This window comes from Lissotriton vulgaris, chromosome 2_1, assembly GCF_964263255.1.
Source record: "Lissotriton vulgaris chromosome 2_1, aLisVul1.2, whole genome shotgun sequence".
Lineage (NCBI taxonomy): Eukaryota > Metazoa > Chordata > Amphibia > Caudata > Salamandridae > Lissotriton > Lissotriton vulgaris.
In genome coordinates, this window is record NC_141687.1 from 461,303,130 (window position 1) to 461,316,913 (window position 13,784).

At 50.3% G+C, this 13,784-nt stretch overlaps 1 protein-coding gene across 1 annotated transcript in view; it reads left to right on the forward strand.

Moving 5' to 3' along the window:
- The window catches only part of ANKAR (ankyrin and armadillo repeat containing), a 1,392,657-nt gene that overhangs the window by 729,076 nt on the left and 649,797 nt on the right, over positions 1–13,784 (forward strand). The window contains exon 14 of the mRNA XM_086955361.1: positions 3,841–4,049. Within this exon, the coding sequence (XP_086811487.1) occupies positions 3,841–4,049 (209 nt within the window). The remainder of the gene's footprint in view (positions 1–3,840; positions 4,050–13,784) is intronic.

The window sequence follows — 13,784 nt, forward strand, 5'->3', positions numbered from 1 at the left end:
GATGCATGGGTGCAATGGTGTTGGCGGCTGTGTTGAAGATGTGGTGAGGCAGGGGTCCGTGGGGGCCCCGGAGTGGATTAACTTCATTATCTTCAGTGTGTCTTCAGTGGCGAGGGCTGTCCAGCTGTCAATTGTTAGCTTCAGGGTGTCTGGGTGGTTGGTGAGGGTTCAGAGTGTTGGTTGTCTTCGTCAAAGTTATTAATGTTCTTGATTTTGGGGTGGTAGAAGGTGCTGAGTTTGTCGCAAAGGTCTTGTGAGGGAGGGATGTCAGTAGACTCGCTGGTGGGTTGGGCGAATTCCATGATGATGCTGAAGAGCTCTTTGGCTTTTGTGCGCATGGGTGGAGATTCTGTCTTTGATAGCTGTTTTCTCATATTTCTGATGAGTTGGTGGTGAGCATTGGTGGCGGTTCTGAAGTTGTTGTGGGCTTCTGTGGATTTGGAATTTCTCCAGGCCTTTTTGAGGCGGCGGCATGTGCGTCTGGATCTCAAAGTTCGGTGGTAAACCTTCTGGCTATCTTGGCGTGTGTGTTGTTGTACTTCTTGAGGGGCTGTGGGAGATCCATCAAGACAGAGTTCGGGGAGCGGTGTTGGGGTCGTCATCTTGAAGGTGAAGTGGATGCATTGATGCTCTGTGCACAGGAGTTCGGTGGTGTGGCTGAAAGTGATGGCATTTCCTGTTATGAAAAGGGGGTTGAGGGTGTGTCCTGCTGTGTGCGAGGTTTTGGTCACGATATGGCAGAGTCCAATGTTGTGGAGGTTGACCAGGAGGGATGTGGTGTTGGGGTCTAGTTGGTTGTTGAAGTGGAAGTTGAGGTCTCCCAGCAGGATGCAGTTGGAGGATGTGATAGCTTGCGGGAAGATGATGTCCATGATGGAATTGGTGAATGGTCCACAGTGTCTGGCGGGTCGGTAGATGAGAGTTTCTCGGAGGGTGGTGGTAGGGCTGGCCTGTATCTTGAAGTGTAGGTGTTCCATCAGGTCTGTGGGCTCGGGAAGTGTGCTCAGCCAGAGAGGGGATTGGTGGACGATGGCGATGCCTCCTCCAGGGCAGCTAGGGCGGTCCTTCCGGGACATCTTGTATCCTTGGGGAATGGTGATGGTGATGTAAATGTATAGGCATTTATATAGCGCACTACTTACCCGAAGGGTCCCAAGGTGCTTCGACAGCTGGGAAACCCTTCCTGGCTTCCCTGAGAGATGGTCCCTTAATGGGTATCTCCAGGGTGAGACCAGGCATCCCCGGCGGTCTGGTGGGGCCGTTAGTGAAGATGAGGCAAGCTAATGCCCAGAGTTGCCGAGTGTGATCGCTGATCAGAGTGGGCACCGAGGCGAGAGAATTATCGAGTCCGCTGACCCTGGTCCAGAAACCTGCCGCGCCGGGAATCGAACCCTGGTCCCGGGCCGTCCTCTGCTCTCGGGTCTGCCTTCTCTAACCAGTGAGCCACACTACTTCACATGTCCGGTCTCAAGGTGGTGTTGGTCCAGGTTTCTACATCTGGGGTGGTGCTGTCAAGGAGGTCCAAGATTTTGGTGGCATGTTTGTGGAGGGATCGGAAATTGAGGAGTATGCTTTGCAGCTTCTTCGGTTTGGTTGTGTTCTTGCAGGCGGGTTTTGCTGGATCTGTTGTCCTGGTGGTGCTGCAGGTGTGCCGGCAGCGGTGACAGTTGAAGGGTCTGCGGGTGTCGGCTGGAGATGCTAGCTAGGTTAAACGGGGGAAAGGAAGCAAAAAAGAAGAGGAAAAATTATGTAAAGAGTAAAAAGGTGAAAAGTATAAAGGGTGAAACGGAGCAGTAAGCAGAAGAAAAGTGATGTAAAGAGTGAAGGGTGAAAAAGCTGAAGGGTGAAACAGAGTAGAAAGTAGAGGAGGAAGGGGGCAGAAAGCGGAGCGAGAGAAGGAGTCAGAGGTCTACTGGACCACCAGGGATGAGGCGCAGGTATATCCTGCGGGTGCAGGAGGTCCTAGAACACCAACACTACGGGAGTGCAGGATCTCAAAAGGGCCTCACTTAATGGTGAAGCTGCGAGGGTGGGAGAGCAGTTTCACTGACAGTGAGTCAGTGGTCTTGCTCGTTTAGATGTAATTAGTGTTAGAAATGATACACCTACTTAGCCTTCCAGGTTTTAAATGTTGTTTTGACCTTATCCCCACTACCATTACCTCTATGTAACTATTCACCAATTCACCACCGATGTTCCATTTTCAGCCTTTAAGGCCACCACCAGTTTGTGCAAATAGGGTCCACATCCATCGCTCTAAGCAATATAGTGAAGTGAAAAACTCATTAAACTTCCTTGTCATAGAAACCGTGCAAACAATGCAACCACCTTGAAATCCATCACGTCTTAACAACATTCTCACAACCATCATGATTAAAGCCCTCTCTAGGGAAGCATTCAAATCAATCAACATAGCCAATACACCCACTTCACAAAATAGTTTTTCTATGCAATCAAACGTAGAAAGATTTACCTTGCTACTGAAAAAAGCAAACATCAGCCATGAAGGCCCTGTTGTATACCGACCCTTTACGAGCCTACCATCCCTCAAAGAGCTAAAGACCAAGATAACAACAGCTGCATCCTATAAGACTGCCAAAATGGTTTCAGATCGTGCTGCTTCACAACACTGAAAGAGCAAGCATCCAAGTGACCACCAATGGCAGTTCAATATCTGATCACACATACAATTAAACAACAGGCCACAATGCTGGTGTTATTTTCCTCAACTGATTTGCATAGACATCCACCACTTCTTCAAAGAACTTGAGGAGTACCACAATAGGGATGACGGTGCTATCTCCGATCACACATAAAAGAGGCATAGCAAAGGCACCAGCAGTACAATCTTCATTGAGACACAGAACAGGCAAAGCAGAGGAACAAGTACTTAATGGATGCCCCGCCCCAGCAGTTGCATGCTTGTGTTTCCTTCTAGTCATTATTGAGGACGTGGCACAAGGCAGCCCTGCTTGGCATAGTGTGGGCATTTAGGACATATGGTGGTACTGGCATGATGCAGTCCACCTCACTATATCATGAGCGTTCCGGTATATTGTTTGACAAGGCAGAAGGTGGCCCTGTTTGATCTACCAAAGCTTTCCATGCATCACTGGGACGCCCTGGGAAAGCGCTGGCCTTGCCACAAGTTGGATACCTTTAGCACATTGTCAACATCCTGGGTATTATTGTATCCATCCCTGGCATTATTAAGGACAACCCTGACAAATTGGGATATCCATGACATCTGCTGTTCATTCACACCACAGCCTGACATTATAATAAGGAGGCAAAAAAGCACTTTCACATATGAACGATGCTCTCCTGGGATGTATAACAGATACCTCGGCATGTCTCCATAATTTAGAATGCGAATTCCCAAAAGCTCAGCTAATCCAGTTTTTGTCACCTTCATTGGGTTTTACAATCTGTATGGCAACTTTGATGAACACTATTTAAAAAGTCGAAAGCAGACTCCACTATTATTATTATTATAATTATTATACCAATTAAACTGGGACTTTCAATATATGGGCATTTCTTAGATGTCTTAAGAAAGAGACCAATCCTCACTTTTCATCCTAATCCCTTGAATCTCCAGTTGTTCCAATCTCACATCTCATTGCGTCAACAAATGTATCTTCTTCACCCCGAACCTTACAGTTTTATTCCTTTACTTTCTAATTATTAATACACCATATGTATGCAGTGTCTTTATTACTGTACTTGTACAAGTTCTGTAGCATTTGATAAATATTATCGTGAGGGCCGTTATTGGATGCAATATGTGGCAGATGTGTTGCCTGCAGTTGTTCATCGTGGGTTGTTTGTATCCTGCAGGTATCGAACAACTCCTCTCCTACTTGCGGCTACGTCTGGATCACTTGATACATTCTGCTTTTTGCTGTCTGTTGGTGCCAGTTGGGAGAAAGTGGACAGCCTGGAAAATAACATTGTTCATTTAGCAACTTTATATTTCCACACAAATATTCTGAATTATATTATAGACCTAAACGTGCCAGAATTCCCTGTCTGGGATATCATCGCAGGTAAGCATTTATGTTCGAAATATGTACATCACAATTGGTAATAGACAATATTACAAAAAAGCATGCATAATTTTGAATATATGTACCCATGTGTTATGCTTAGACATAGAAGAAACAGAAAAGTAGTGATTGTGGGAATGATATTCAGTAATACAAGAACAAAGAAATGTTGTGTCTCCCAACCATTTGGAAAGGTCATCTCCTTGCACCTTTCCTGATGAAATCCTTTGGTCAAGTCTGTCTAATATGCATGCCTTGTAGTGGGAACTGATTCAACCGACGAATGGACTGGTATTCCTTACTATTTCACTCGTTTTTCCTAACTCAGAACGGGATAATCGTACCAGCAAGGCACCTTCAATTTTCAATCAATTTAATGCATAAACTCTAATTTGGCTACTTCTAGTACTTTGGAATGCTCATTAAATTCAGGAATTATGCTTTGACCTGTCCTTGGCCAGTGACGGACGCTCCACCCCCCGCTCGGCTCCCCCCTGAGTGCGCCCGGTGCCCCCTGCTGAATCGGCCTGCTCGCCGCTGCCCTCGAGGCTGAGGCTCCACTACTTGTTGCTTCCGTTCCCCCCTTTGCCAATCTCTGCCCGTTATTGTTTTGTGCCCCTGTTGTCTAGTTTTCCTGCTCGCTCTTCCTCCTCGTGCTCCCCGCTGCCCTCGAGGCTGAGGCTCCGCTCTTTGTTGCTTCCGTTCCCCCCTTTGCCTATCTCTGCCCGCTAGTGTTGTTTATTGTGCCCCTGCTGTCTGGTCTTTCTGCTCGCTCTTGCACAGTTTCATTCCGCCGGTCTGACCCCGCTCCCTGCCACTGCTCCCTGCGGCCCCCTTCTGCTCCTACTGCCCTCTCCCCTTCCCATTCGCCACCCCGCTCCCGCCTCCCAGCTGCTCCTCCCTCCCACTTCGCCACTTATGGCGAAGTCCACGCGTACGCGCAGCGGTCACACGCAGCGGGCGCGCCGATTGTGCGCCGAAAGCGCGCCAAAAGCGCGCCAAAGGCAAGCCCGTCTACGCCCATCCGCTCCTGGACTGCTCCTGGACTGCGCCCAGCGCCAGAAACCTTGGATCCCAATGAGGCCAACGCACCCGACGAACCTACGACACCGCCACCCTCCGCGCACTCAACACCGGCCGGAACCCAGCCTGCCACCTTGCCACCCCGAAACGCACCCACGGACCCTTCACCTGCCAAGAATGCAAATTCACCTGCATCCGCCCAGGACCAGCGCCCGCCAAGCCTACCAGCAAGAATCACCTCAAGTGCATCCTGCTCAACACCCGCTCCATCCACAGACACGCAGCCGAACTCTGGAACCTTCTAGACACAACGGCCCCCGACATCGCCATAGCAATCGCGGACGGCTACAAGATCACCCGGAAGGACCGCACCAACCAAACCGGAGGAGGCATCGCCATCGTCCACAGAAACACCAAGCTCATCTCGACCAACTGGGAAGACACCCTCACAGCCGCCGAACACCTGCACTTCCAGATACACACCGACCCCAGGACCACCGTAAGGGGCACCCTAATCTACAGACCCCCGGGACCACGCACCCAATTCAGCGAAACCATCGCAGACTTCATAAGCCTACATGCCATCGCCTCCCCAGACTACATCCTCCCAGGGGACCTCAACTTCCACCTGGAGAACAACAATGACAGCAACACCACCACCCTACTGGACAACCTCGCCAACCTCGGACTCAAGCAACTTGTGAACACCCCCACCCACTACGCCGGCCACACGCTTGACCCCGTCTTCTCCTCCAGCAAGCACATCTCCTTCAGCCACTCCACCGGACTACACTGGACAGACCACAGCTGCGTCCACTTCTCCTTCAAGAAAACCACAACCCACCACCACCCGCAACTGGCCCCACGCAGAAGCTGGAGCAAGATCACCGCCGACCAGCTCACCATCTCCCTCAGCCAGAACCCTCCCACCATCACGACGGACCCCAACGAAGCAGCCCGCAACCTCGCACAGTGGCTCACCAACTGCACCGACGAACTCGCACCACTGAAGAAACCACCCAGCAGACCCCACAGCAAGAAACCCTCATGGTTCACGGACGACCTCATCAACTCAAAGAAAACCAGCCGCTCCCTGGAGAAAATTTGGCGCCAGAACCAAACACCAGAGAACATGACAGCCCTGAAGAACGCCACCCGGAAGCACCACCAACTGATCCGTACCACCAAGAGAACTACGTACAAACAGCGCCTGGACAACAAAACCCACAACAGCAAGGAACTCTTCAGCATCGTCAACGAGCTCTCCTACCCCAACGCCTGCAACAACGACATCACACCCTCGCAAGACCTCTGCGACTTCCTCGCCTCATTCTTTCACCGCAAGATCGCCGACATACACTACAGCTTTTGAGGACAGACCAACCACCCAACCACCCAACCACCGAACCAGCGAACCCAACCGCCACCCTCTGCACCTGGAACCCGGTCAGCACCGAAGACACCGCCTGCACTATTAGCACCATCCACTCCGGCTCTCCCACCGACCCATGCCCACACCACATCTTTAACAAAGCCAAATACATCATCGCACCCCAACTCCGCTACGTCTTCAACAGCTCATTCGCATCAGCTACCTTTCCAGAGAGCTGGAAGCACGCCAAACCCAGCGCCCTCGTGAAAAAACCCACAGCGGACCCCACGGACCTCAAGAACTTTCGACCCATCTCGCTCCTCCCGTTTCCTGCCAAAGTCATCGAGAAGACGGTCAAAAAACAACTCTCCACCTTCCTCGAGACAAACGGATCACTCGACCCGTCACAGTCCGGCTTCCGAGCAAACCACAGCACTGAGACCGCCCTCATCGCAGCCACCGACGACATCAGGTCTATGCTCGACAACAGGGAAACCACCGCACTCCTCCTCCTGGATCTCGCAGCAGCCTTCGACACGGTATGCCACCGCACCCTGGTACAACGCCTGAACGACACCGGAATCCAAGGCGCAGCCTTAGAATCGATCACCTCGTTCCTCACCGCAGCTACCGAAGTCATCTGCGGCGTCCCACAAGGATCCTCGCTCAGCCCCACCCTCTTCAACGTCTACATGAGCCCCCTCGCGGCCATCGCACGCAAACACAACCTCAACATCATCTCCTATGCCGACGACACACAGCTGATCCTCTCCCTCACCAAAGACACCGCCACCGCCAGGGCCAGCCTCCAGGAAGGAATGAAGGACTTTGTGGAATGGATGAAGCTCAGCCGTCTGAAGCTGAACTCAGACAAGACGGAAGTCCTCATCCTCGGACCATCCCCCTCTGCCTGGGACGACTTCTGGTGGCCACCTGCCCTGGGCACCGCCCCCAAACCCACAGACCACGCGCGCAACCTGGGCTTCATCCTGGACTCCTCCCTCACGATGACCAAGCAAGTCAACGCTGTCTCATCGTCCTGTTTCAACACCTTGCGCATGCTCCGGAAAATCTTCTGTTGGATCCCCACCACAACCAGGAAGACGGTCACCCAGGCCCTCGTCACCAGCCACCTAGACTACGGGAACACCCTCTACGCCGGAACCACAGCCAAGCTCCAGAAAAGACTACAGCGCATTCAGAACGCCCCGGCAAGACTCATCCTGGACATCCCCCGCCACAGCCACACCTCTGCCCATCTGAAGAATCTGCACTGGCTCCCCGTCAGCAAGAGAATCACATTCCGACTGCTCATCCACGCACACAAGGCTCTCCACGACTCGGGCCCCATGTACCTCAACAACTGACTTGAATTCTACACGCCAACCCGCCAGCTCCGCTCCGCCAGCCTCGCCCTTGCCACCATCCCACGTATTTGCAAAGCCACCGCCGGAGGAAGATCCTTCTCCTACCTGGCAGCCAAGACATGGAACTCCCTTCCCACCCACCTCCGGCTGACACAGGACCATCTCGCCTTCCGGAAGCAACTCAAGACCTGGCTCTTCGAGCAGTAGCGACCCCTCCCCCCCCAGCGCCTTGAGACCTTAACGGGTGAGTAGCGCGCTCTACAAATCCCTAGATTGATTGATTGATTGAGCTGGCTCCCAGGATGCTTGAGAAAAGAAAATGTTTCTTTCCTTCTAGGTTTAATATTCAGATCCTTTCTGAACTCCTCTGCCTGGCTGGTACATTATACAAGCAGATACAACCACACCAGCTTTATACCATGCAGCCTACATTGGTTATTACGTGCACAATCTGCTGCCTTGTTCATAGAGCTTCACAGGGCCCAAGGAATGCCAAAAGTCACAAAATCTTTCTCCTCGGGCCTCCTAAAATAGAGTTAACTGATGTAGTCGCAGTAGAAAACCACCTGCTTCCCTCAGGGTCAGAGATCAAACAGTTACTAGCAAATACATTAAACAATGGCAATTACTAGGAATAGGCATGTCTCTACCTGATATAAAGAAAGACCACACCCTACGCCTACCAGAGCTTATCATTAAACAGAAGAGTAACAAGCATTTACAATGCAAAAGGTCTTACATTTGAGAGTTTTTGAGCTCTTGGCTTTGTAAATGGCAATGCCTTTTATAAACAAGCATTTGCAATGCAATAGGTCTCGCATTAGGAAAGTTTGAGCTATTGGTCTTGTAAATGACAATTTTTTTTATTTATGTGTTGGTTTTGAAAATAGCTAAATTAATAGCTTTGTCATTTACAATGCCAATAGTTATAACTTTCGCAAATGTGACACCTATAGCATTTGTAATCAACATGTTTTGTATTTACGTGACTTAGATGTATTGATATTACGAATAACAATGGATTTTAATTTTTTAAAATACTTAATACTTAAATAAAAGTGATTGTAATTTATAATGGCAATAGCTTAAACTTTTGTAAATAACTTTTGTGAAGATTATGTTCAGTGTATTTTATTGTGATGAAAATCCAAGAACAGAAGTGAAATATTAACATCTTTTTCTGACATTTGTAATAAAGCTTAAAACATTGAGAGAACATATTTGAACCAGTTGTTGTTGAATGGTTGCACAGATTGATGCTGTGATGGCGCGGAGTGATGCTTTGGTGGCGCTGAGTGATGCTGTGGTGGTGCTGAGTGATGCTGGGGTTGCGCTGAGTGATGCAGTGGTGGTGCTGAGTGATAATGTGGTGGTGCTAAGTGGTGCTGTGGTGGTGCGGAGTGATGCTGTGGTGGTGCTGTGGTGATGCTGAGTAATGCTGTGATGGTGCTGAGTGGTGCTGTGGTGTGCTGAGTGGTGCTGTGGTGGTGCTGTGGTGGTGCTGAGTGATAATGTGGTGGTGCTGAGTGGTGCTGTGGTGGTGCTGAGTGGTGCTGTGGTGGTGCTGTGGTGGTGCTGAGTGGTGCTGTGGTGGTGCTGAGTGGTGCTGCTGAGTGGTGCTGTGGTGCTGCTGAGTGGTGCTGTGGTGGTGCTGAGTGATGCTGTGGTGGTGCTGTGGTGTTGCAGAAAGGTGCTGTGCTGGTGCTGTGGTGGTGCTGAGTGCTGCTGCTGAGTGATGCTGTGATGGGCTGAGTGATGCTGTAGTGGTGTTGTGGTGGTGCTGAGTGGTGCTGTGGTTGTGCTGAGCGGTGCAGTGGTGGTGCTGAGTGGTGCTGAGTGATGCTGTGGTGGTGCGGAGTGATGCACAAACGGTGCATTCAACAGGAAGCAATGAGGTGCATAATATAAAAAATAGGAAGCAATGTACGTTGTTGTTGCTATCATCATCAATGGTGTTGTTTGCCTTTGTTGGTGCTGAGTGATGCTATGGTGGTGCTGAGTGGTGCTGTGGAGGTGCTGAGTGGTGCTGTGGTGGTGCTGAGTGATGCTGAGTGATGCTGTGGTGGTGCTGAGTGATGCTGTGGTGGTGCTGTGGTGGTGCTGAGTGATGCTGTGGTGGTGCTAAGTGGTGCTGTGGTGGTGCTGAGTGGTGTTGAGTGGTGCTGTGGTGGTGCTGTGGTGGTGCTGTGGTGATGCTGAGTGGTGCTATAGCGGTGCTGTGGTGGTGCTGAGTGGTGTTGTGGTGGTGCTGATTGGTGCTGTGGTGGTGCTGAGTGATGCTGTTGTGGTGCTGAGTGGTGCTGTGGTGCTGCTGAGTGGTGCAGATGTGGTGCTGAGTGATGCTGTGGTGCTGCTGTGGTGGTGCTGAGTGGTGCTGTAGTGGTGCTGAGTGGTGCTGTGGTGGTGCTTAGTGGTACTGCTGAGTGATGCTGTGGTGGTGCTGAGTGATGCTGTAGTGGTACTGTGGTGGTGCTGAGTGGTGCTGTGGTGCTGCTGAGCGGTGCAGTGGTGGTGCTGAGTGGTGCTGTGGTGGTGCTGAGTGATGCTGTGGTGGTGCTGAGTGGTGCTGTGGTGGTGCTGAGTGGTGCTGTGGTGGTGCTGTGGTGGTGCTGAGTGATGCTGTGGTGGTGCTGTGGTGTTGCAGAAAGGTGCTGTGCTGGTGCTGTGGTGGTGCTGAGTGCTGCTGCTGAGTGATGCTGTGATGGTGCTGAGTGATGCTGTAGTGGTGCTGTGGTGGTGCTGAGTGGTGCTGTGGTTGTGCTGAGCGGTGCAGTGGTGGTGCTGAGTGGTGCTGAGTGATGCTGTGGTGGTGCGGAGTGATGCACAAAAGGTGCATTCAACAGGAAGCAATGAGGTGCATAATATAAAAAATAGGAAGCAATGTACGTTGTTGTTGCTATCATCATCAATGGTGTTGTTTGCCTTTGTTGGTGCTGAGTGATGCTATGGTGGTGCTGAGTGGTGCTGTGGAGGTGCTGAGTGGTGCTGTGGTGGTGCTGAGTGATGCTGAGTGATGCTGTGGTGGTGCTGAGTGATGCTGTGGTGGTGCTGTGGTGGTGCTGAGTGATGCTGTGGTGGTGCTAAGTGGTGCTGTGGTGGTGCTGTGGTGGTGCTGAGTGGTGTTGAGTGGTGCTGTGGTGGTGCTGTGGTGGTGCTGTGGTGATGCTGAGTGGTGCTATAGCGGTGCTGTGGTGGTGCTGAGTGGTGTTGTGGTGGTGCTGATTGGTGCTGTGGTGGTGCTGAGTGATGCTGTTGTGGTGCTGTGGTGCTGCTGAGTGGTACAGACATGGTGCTGAGTGATGCTGTGGTGCTGCTGTGGTGGTGCTGAGTGGTGCTGTAGTGGTGCTGAATGGTGCTGTGGTGGTGCTTAGTGGTACTGCTGAGTGATGCTGTGGTGGTGCTGAGTGATGCTGTAGTGGTGCTGTGGTGGTGCTGAGTGGTGCTGTGGTGCTGCTGAGCGGTGCAGTGGTGGTGCTGAGTGGTGCTGTGGTGGTGCTGAGTGATGCTGTGGTGGTGCTGAGTGGTGCTGTGGTGGTGCTGAGTGGTGCTGTGGTGGTGCTGTGGTGGTGCTGTGGTGGTGATGAGTGGTGCTGTAGCGGTGCTGTTGTGGTGCTGAGTGGTGTTGTGGTGGTGCTGAGTGATGCTGTTGTGGTGCTGTGGTGCTGCAGAGTGGTGCTGTGGTCGTGCTGAGTGATGCTGTGGTAGTGCTGAGTGGTGCTGTGGTGTCGCTGAGCGGTGCTGTGGTGGTGTTGAGTAGTGCTGCTAAGTGATGCTGTGGTGGTGCTGAGTGATGCTGTAGTGGTGCTGTTGTGGTGCTGAGTGGTGCTGTGGTGGTGCTGAGCGGTGCAGTGGTGGTGCTGAGTGGTGCTGTGGTGGTGCAGAGTGATGCACAAAAGGTGCATTCAACAGGAAGCAATGAGGTGCATAATATAAAAATAGGAAGCAATGTACGTTGTTGTTGCTATCATCATCAACGGTGTTGTTTGCCTTTGTTGGTGCTGAGTGATGCTATGGTGGTGCTGAGTGGTGCTGTGGTGGTGCTGAGTGATGCTGTGGTGGTGCTGTGGTCATGCTGAGTGGTGCTGTGGTGGTGCTGTGGTGGTGCTGAGTGGTGCTGCTGAGTGATGCTATGGTGGTGCTGAGTGATGCTGTAGTGGTGCTGTGGTGGTGCTGAGTGGTGGTGCTGTGGTGGTGCTGAGTGGTGCTGTAGTGGTGCAGTGGTGGTGCTGAGTGGTGCTGTGGTGGTGCTGAGTGATGCTGTGGTGGTGCGGAGTGATGCACAAAAGGTGCATTCAACAGGAAGCAATGAGGTGCATAATATAAAAAATAGGAAGCAATGTACGTTGTTGTTGCTATCATCATCAAAGGTGTTGTTGCCTTTGAACATTCATAATCAACATCATATTAAAGAGGAAATACAAGCAAAGAAAAAAGGTAACATATTGATGAAAAGAGCAGAAATCAGGAATTGATGGAAGAAGAATGAGCAGGATTTAGTAAGGGAAAGATAAAACGATGACATTCAAAATAAAAAAACTAAGACAAGACAAAAAGTGATAGAATCTAAACTCTATTCGCAAATCTCAGATGTCTATTTTGACTTGGTTTCTGTCGAAGGGGCTATACTTAAGTACTGAATTATGACAATAACCTATATGGACACAGGAGGGCACGCTTTACCATGTTTTTTAGGAGAACAAAAAATATATACTTTGAAAAGAAGAAGAACCCGTTAAGATTATCTTTAATGTAAAAAGTAGCCTTTTGTTTTAAGGAAATAAGAAAAGTGACCATTACCGTATCTTGCAAGACCGGAAATGGCAGCTTTCCTATGAAGTCTGATTCATCCGGTTGCAGTGCCACAATCAGACAGACACACAGGCAAGGCGCTTGTTTTAACTTTTTGCCAAACTAGGCAGGACCAGTGTCCTAATCTAGACGATTACAGCAGCACAATGGTGACCGCAGGAACATGCAGACAAGAAAAACACAGCGGGATGCCCAGGGTTCATGGTTCATTATATACAAATTGTTATATATTTGCTTTGATATAGCGCTTTACAAAACGCTACTTCGTTCTGTAAGCACTGCAAATAACAGGTGTAAAAATCACTCAATTTAATACGAATCAATTTACCATCATTAGAAGGATAGAAGGCTGAATTGGTCTGTGTGTCTGCGTTGCATAATGCGCTCGTTAGGGGCGGGTGGGGGGTGGTGCTGCAACAGAAACTGGAGCCACTTGCCGGCACAGTGGGAGTCTCTCTCTCTATCAGGGTTAAATCTGGAAATGAGTGACCTGTCCACAAGCTGCTGTGTTTAACTGCTGTTACCCTGTGAAGAGCTTAGAGCTATAAGGAAACATACTTTGGAAATATCAGTGGAGAATAAAAAGTGAATTAAAATTGTGAAGCGGCCAGTACCATAGAGCCAAGCTTGAAATGAATGGAAAAGCCTGTGATTACAAGCTATATTTTGGGTCAAGCTGTTGAATGCTGGTTGCGGGGAAGCGGAGTGCTGAAAGCATTGGTGGCCCCTTTGAAGTGAAGCTCACGGCCTCGCGGCCGTGAAAGTGGGATGTTTTTTAGGAGAACAAAAAATATATACTTTGAAAAGAAGAAGAACACACCCCTGCTTCTTGGCGAGAAGACAACGGACACATCTGTAATTAACTAAAGACAAAGGAGAAGACGCAGCTCTTTCTCGTGATACCGATGCAAAGTAGATCATTGTGCACTAACAGGAAAAATAATTAAGCAGTGATTCTTTTAACATCTCCATGTTACAATTTTAAGAAAGACTGGAAAACCGAGATTCTCTCTGTTCGGCGGGCATGTACTCTTCGTTTAAGTAACATGACAAGCAAGCATACTTTGAGGAGCCTGCTGACAGTGGGGAGGCCGAGGGCAGCAACAGCAGGGGTAAATTATTAGGGGGGCAGAAGAAATGCGAGACACGGCCTGGCGGCCGTGA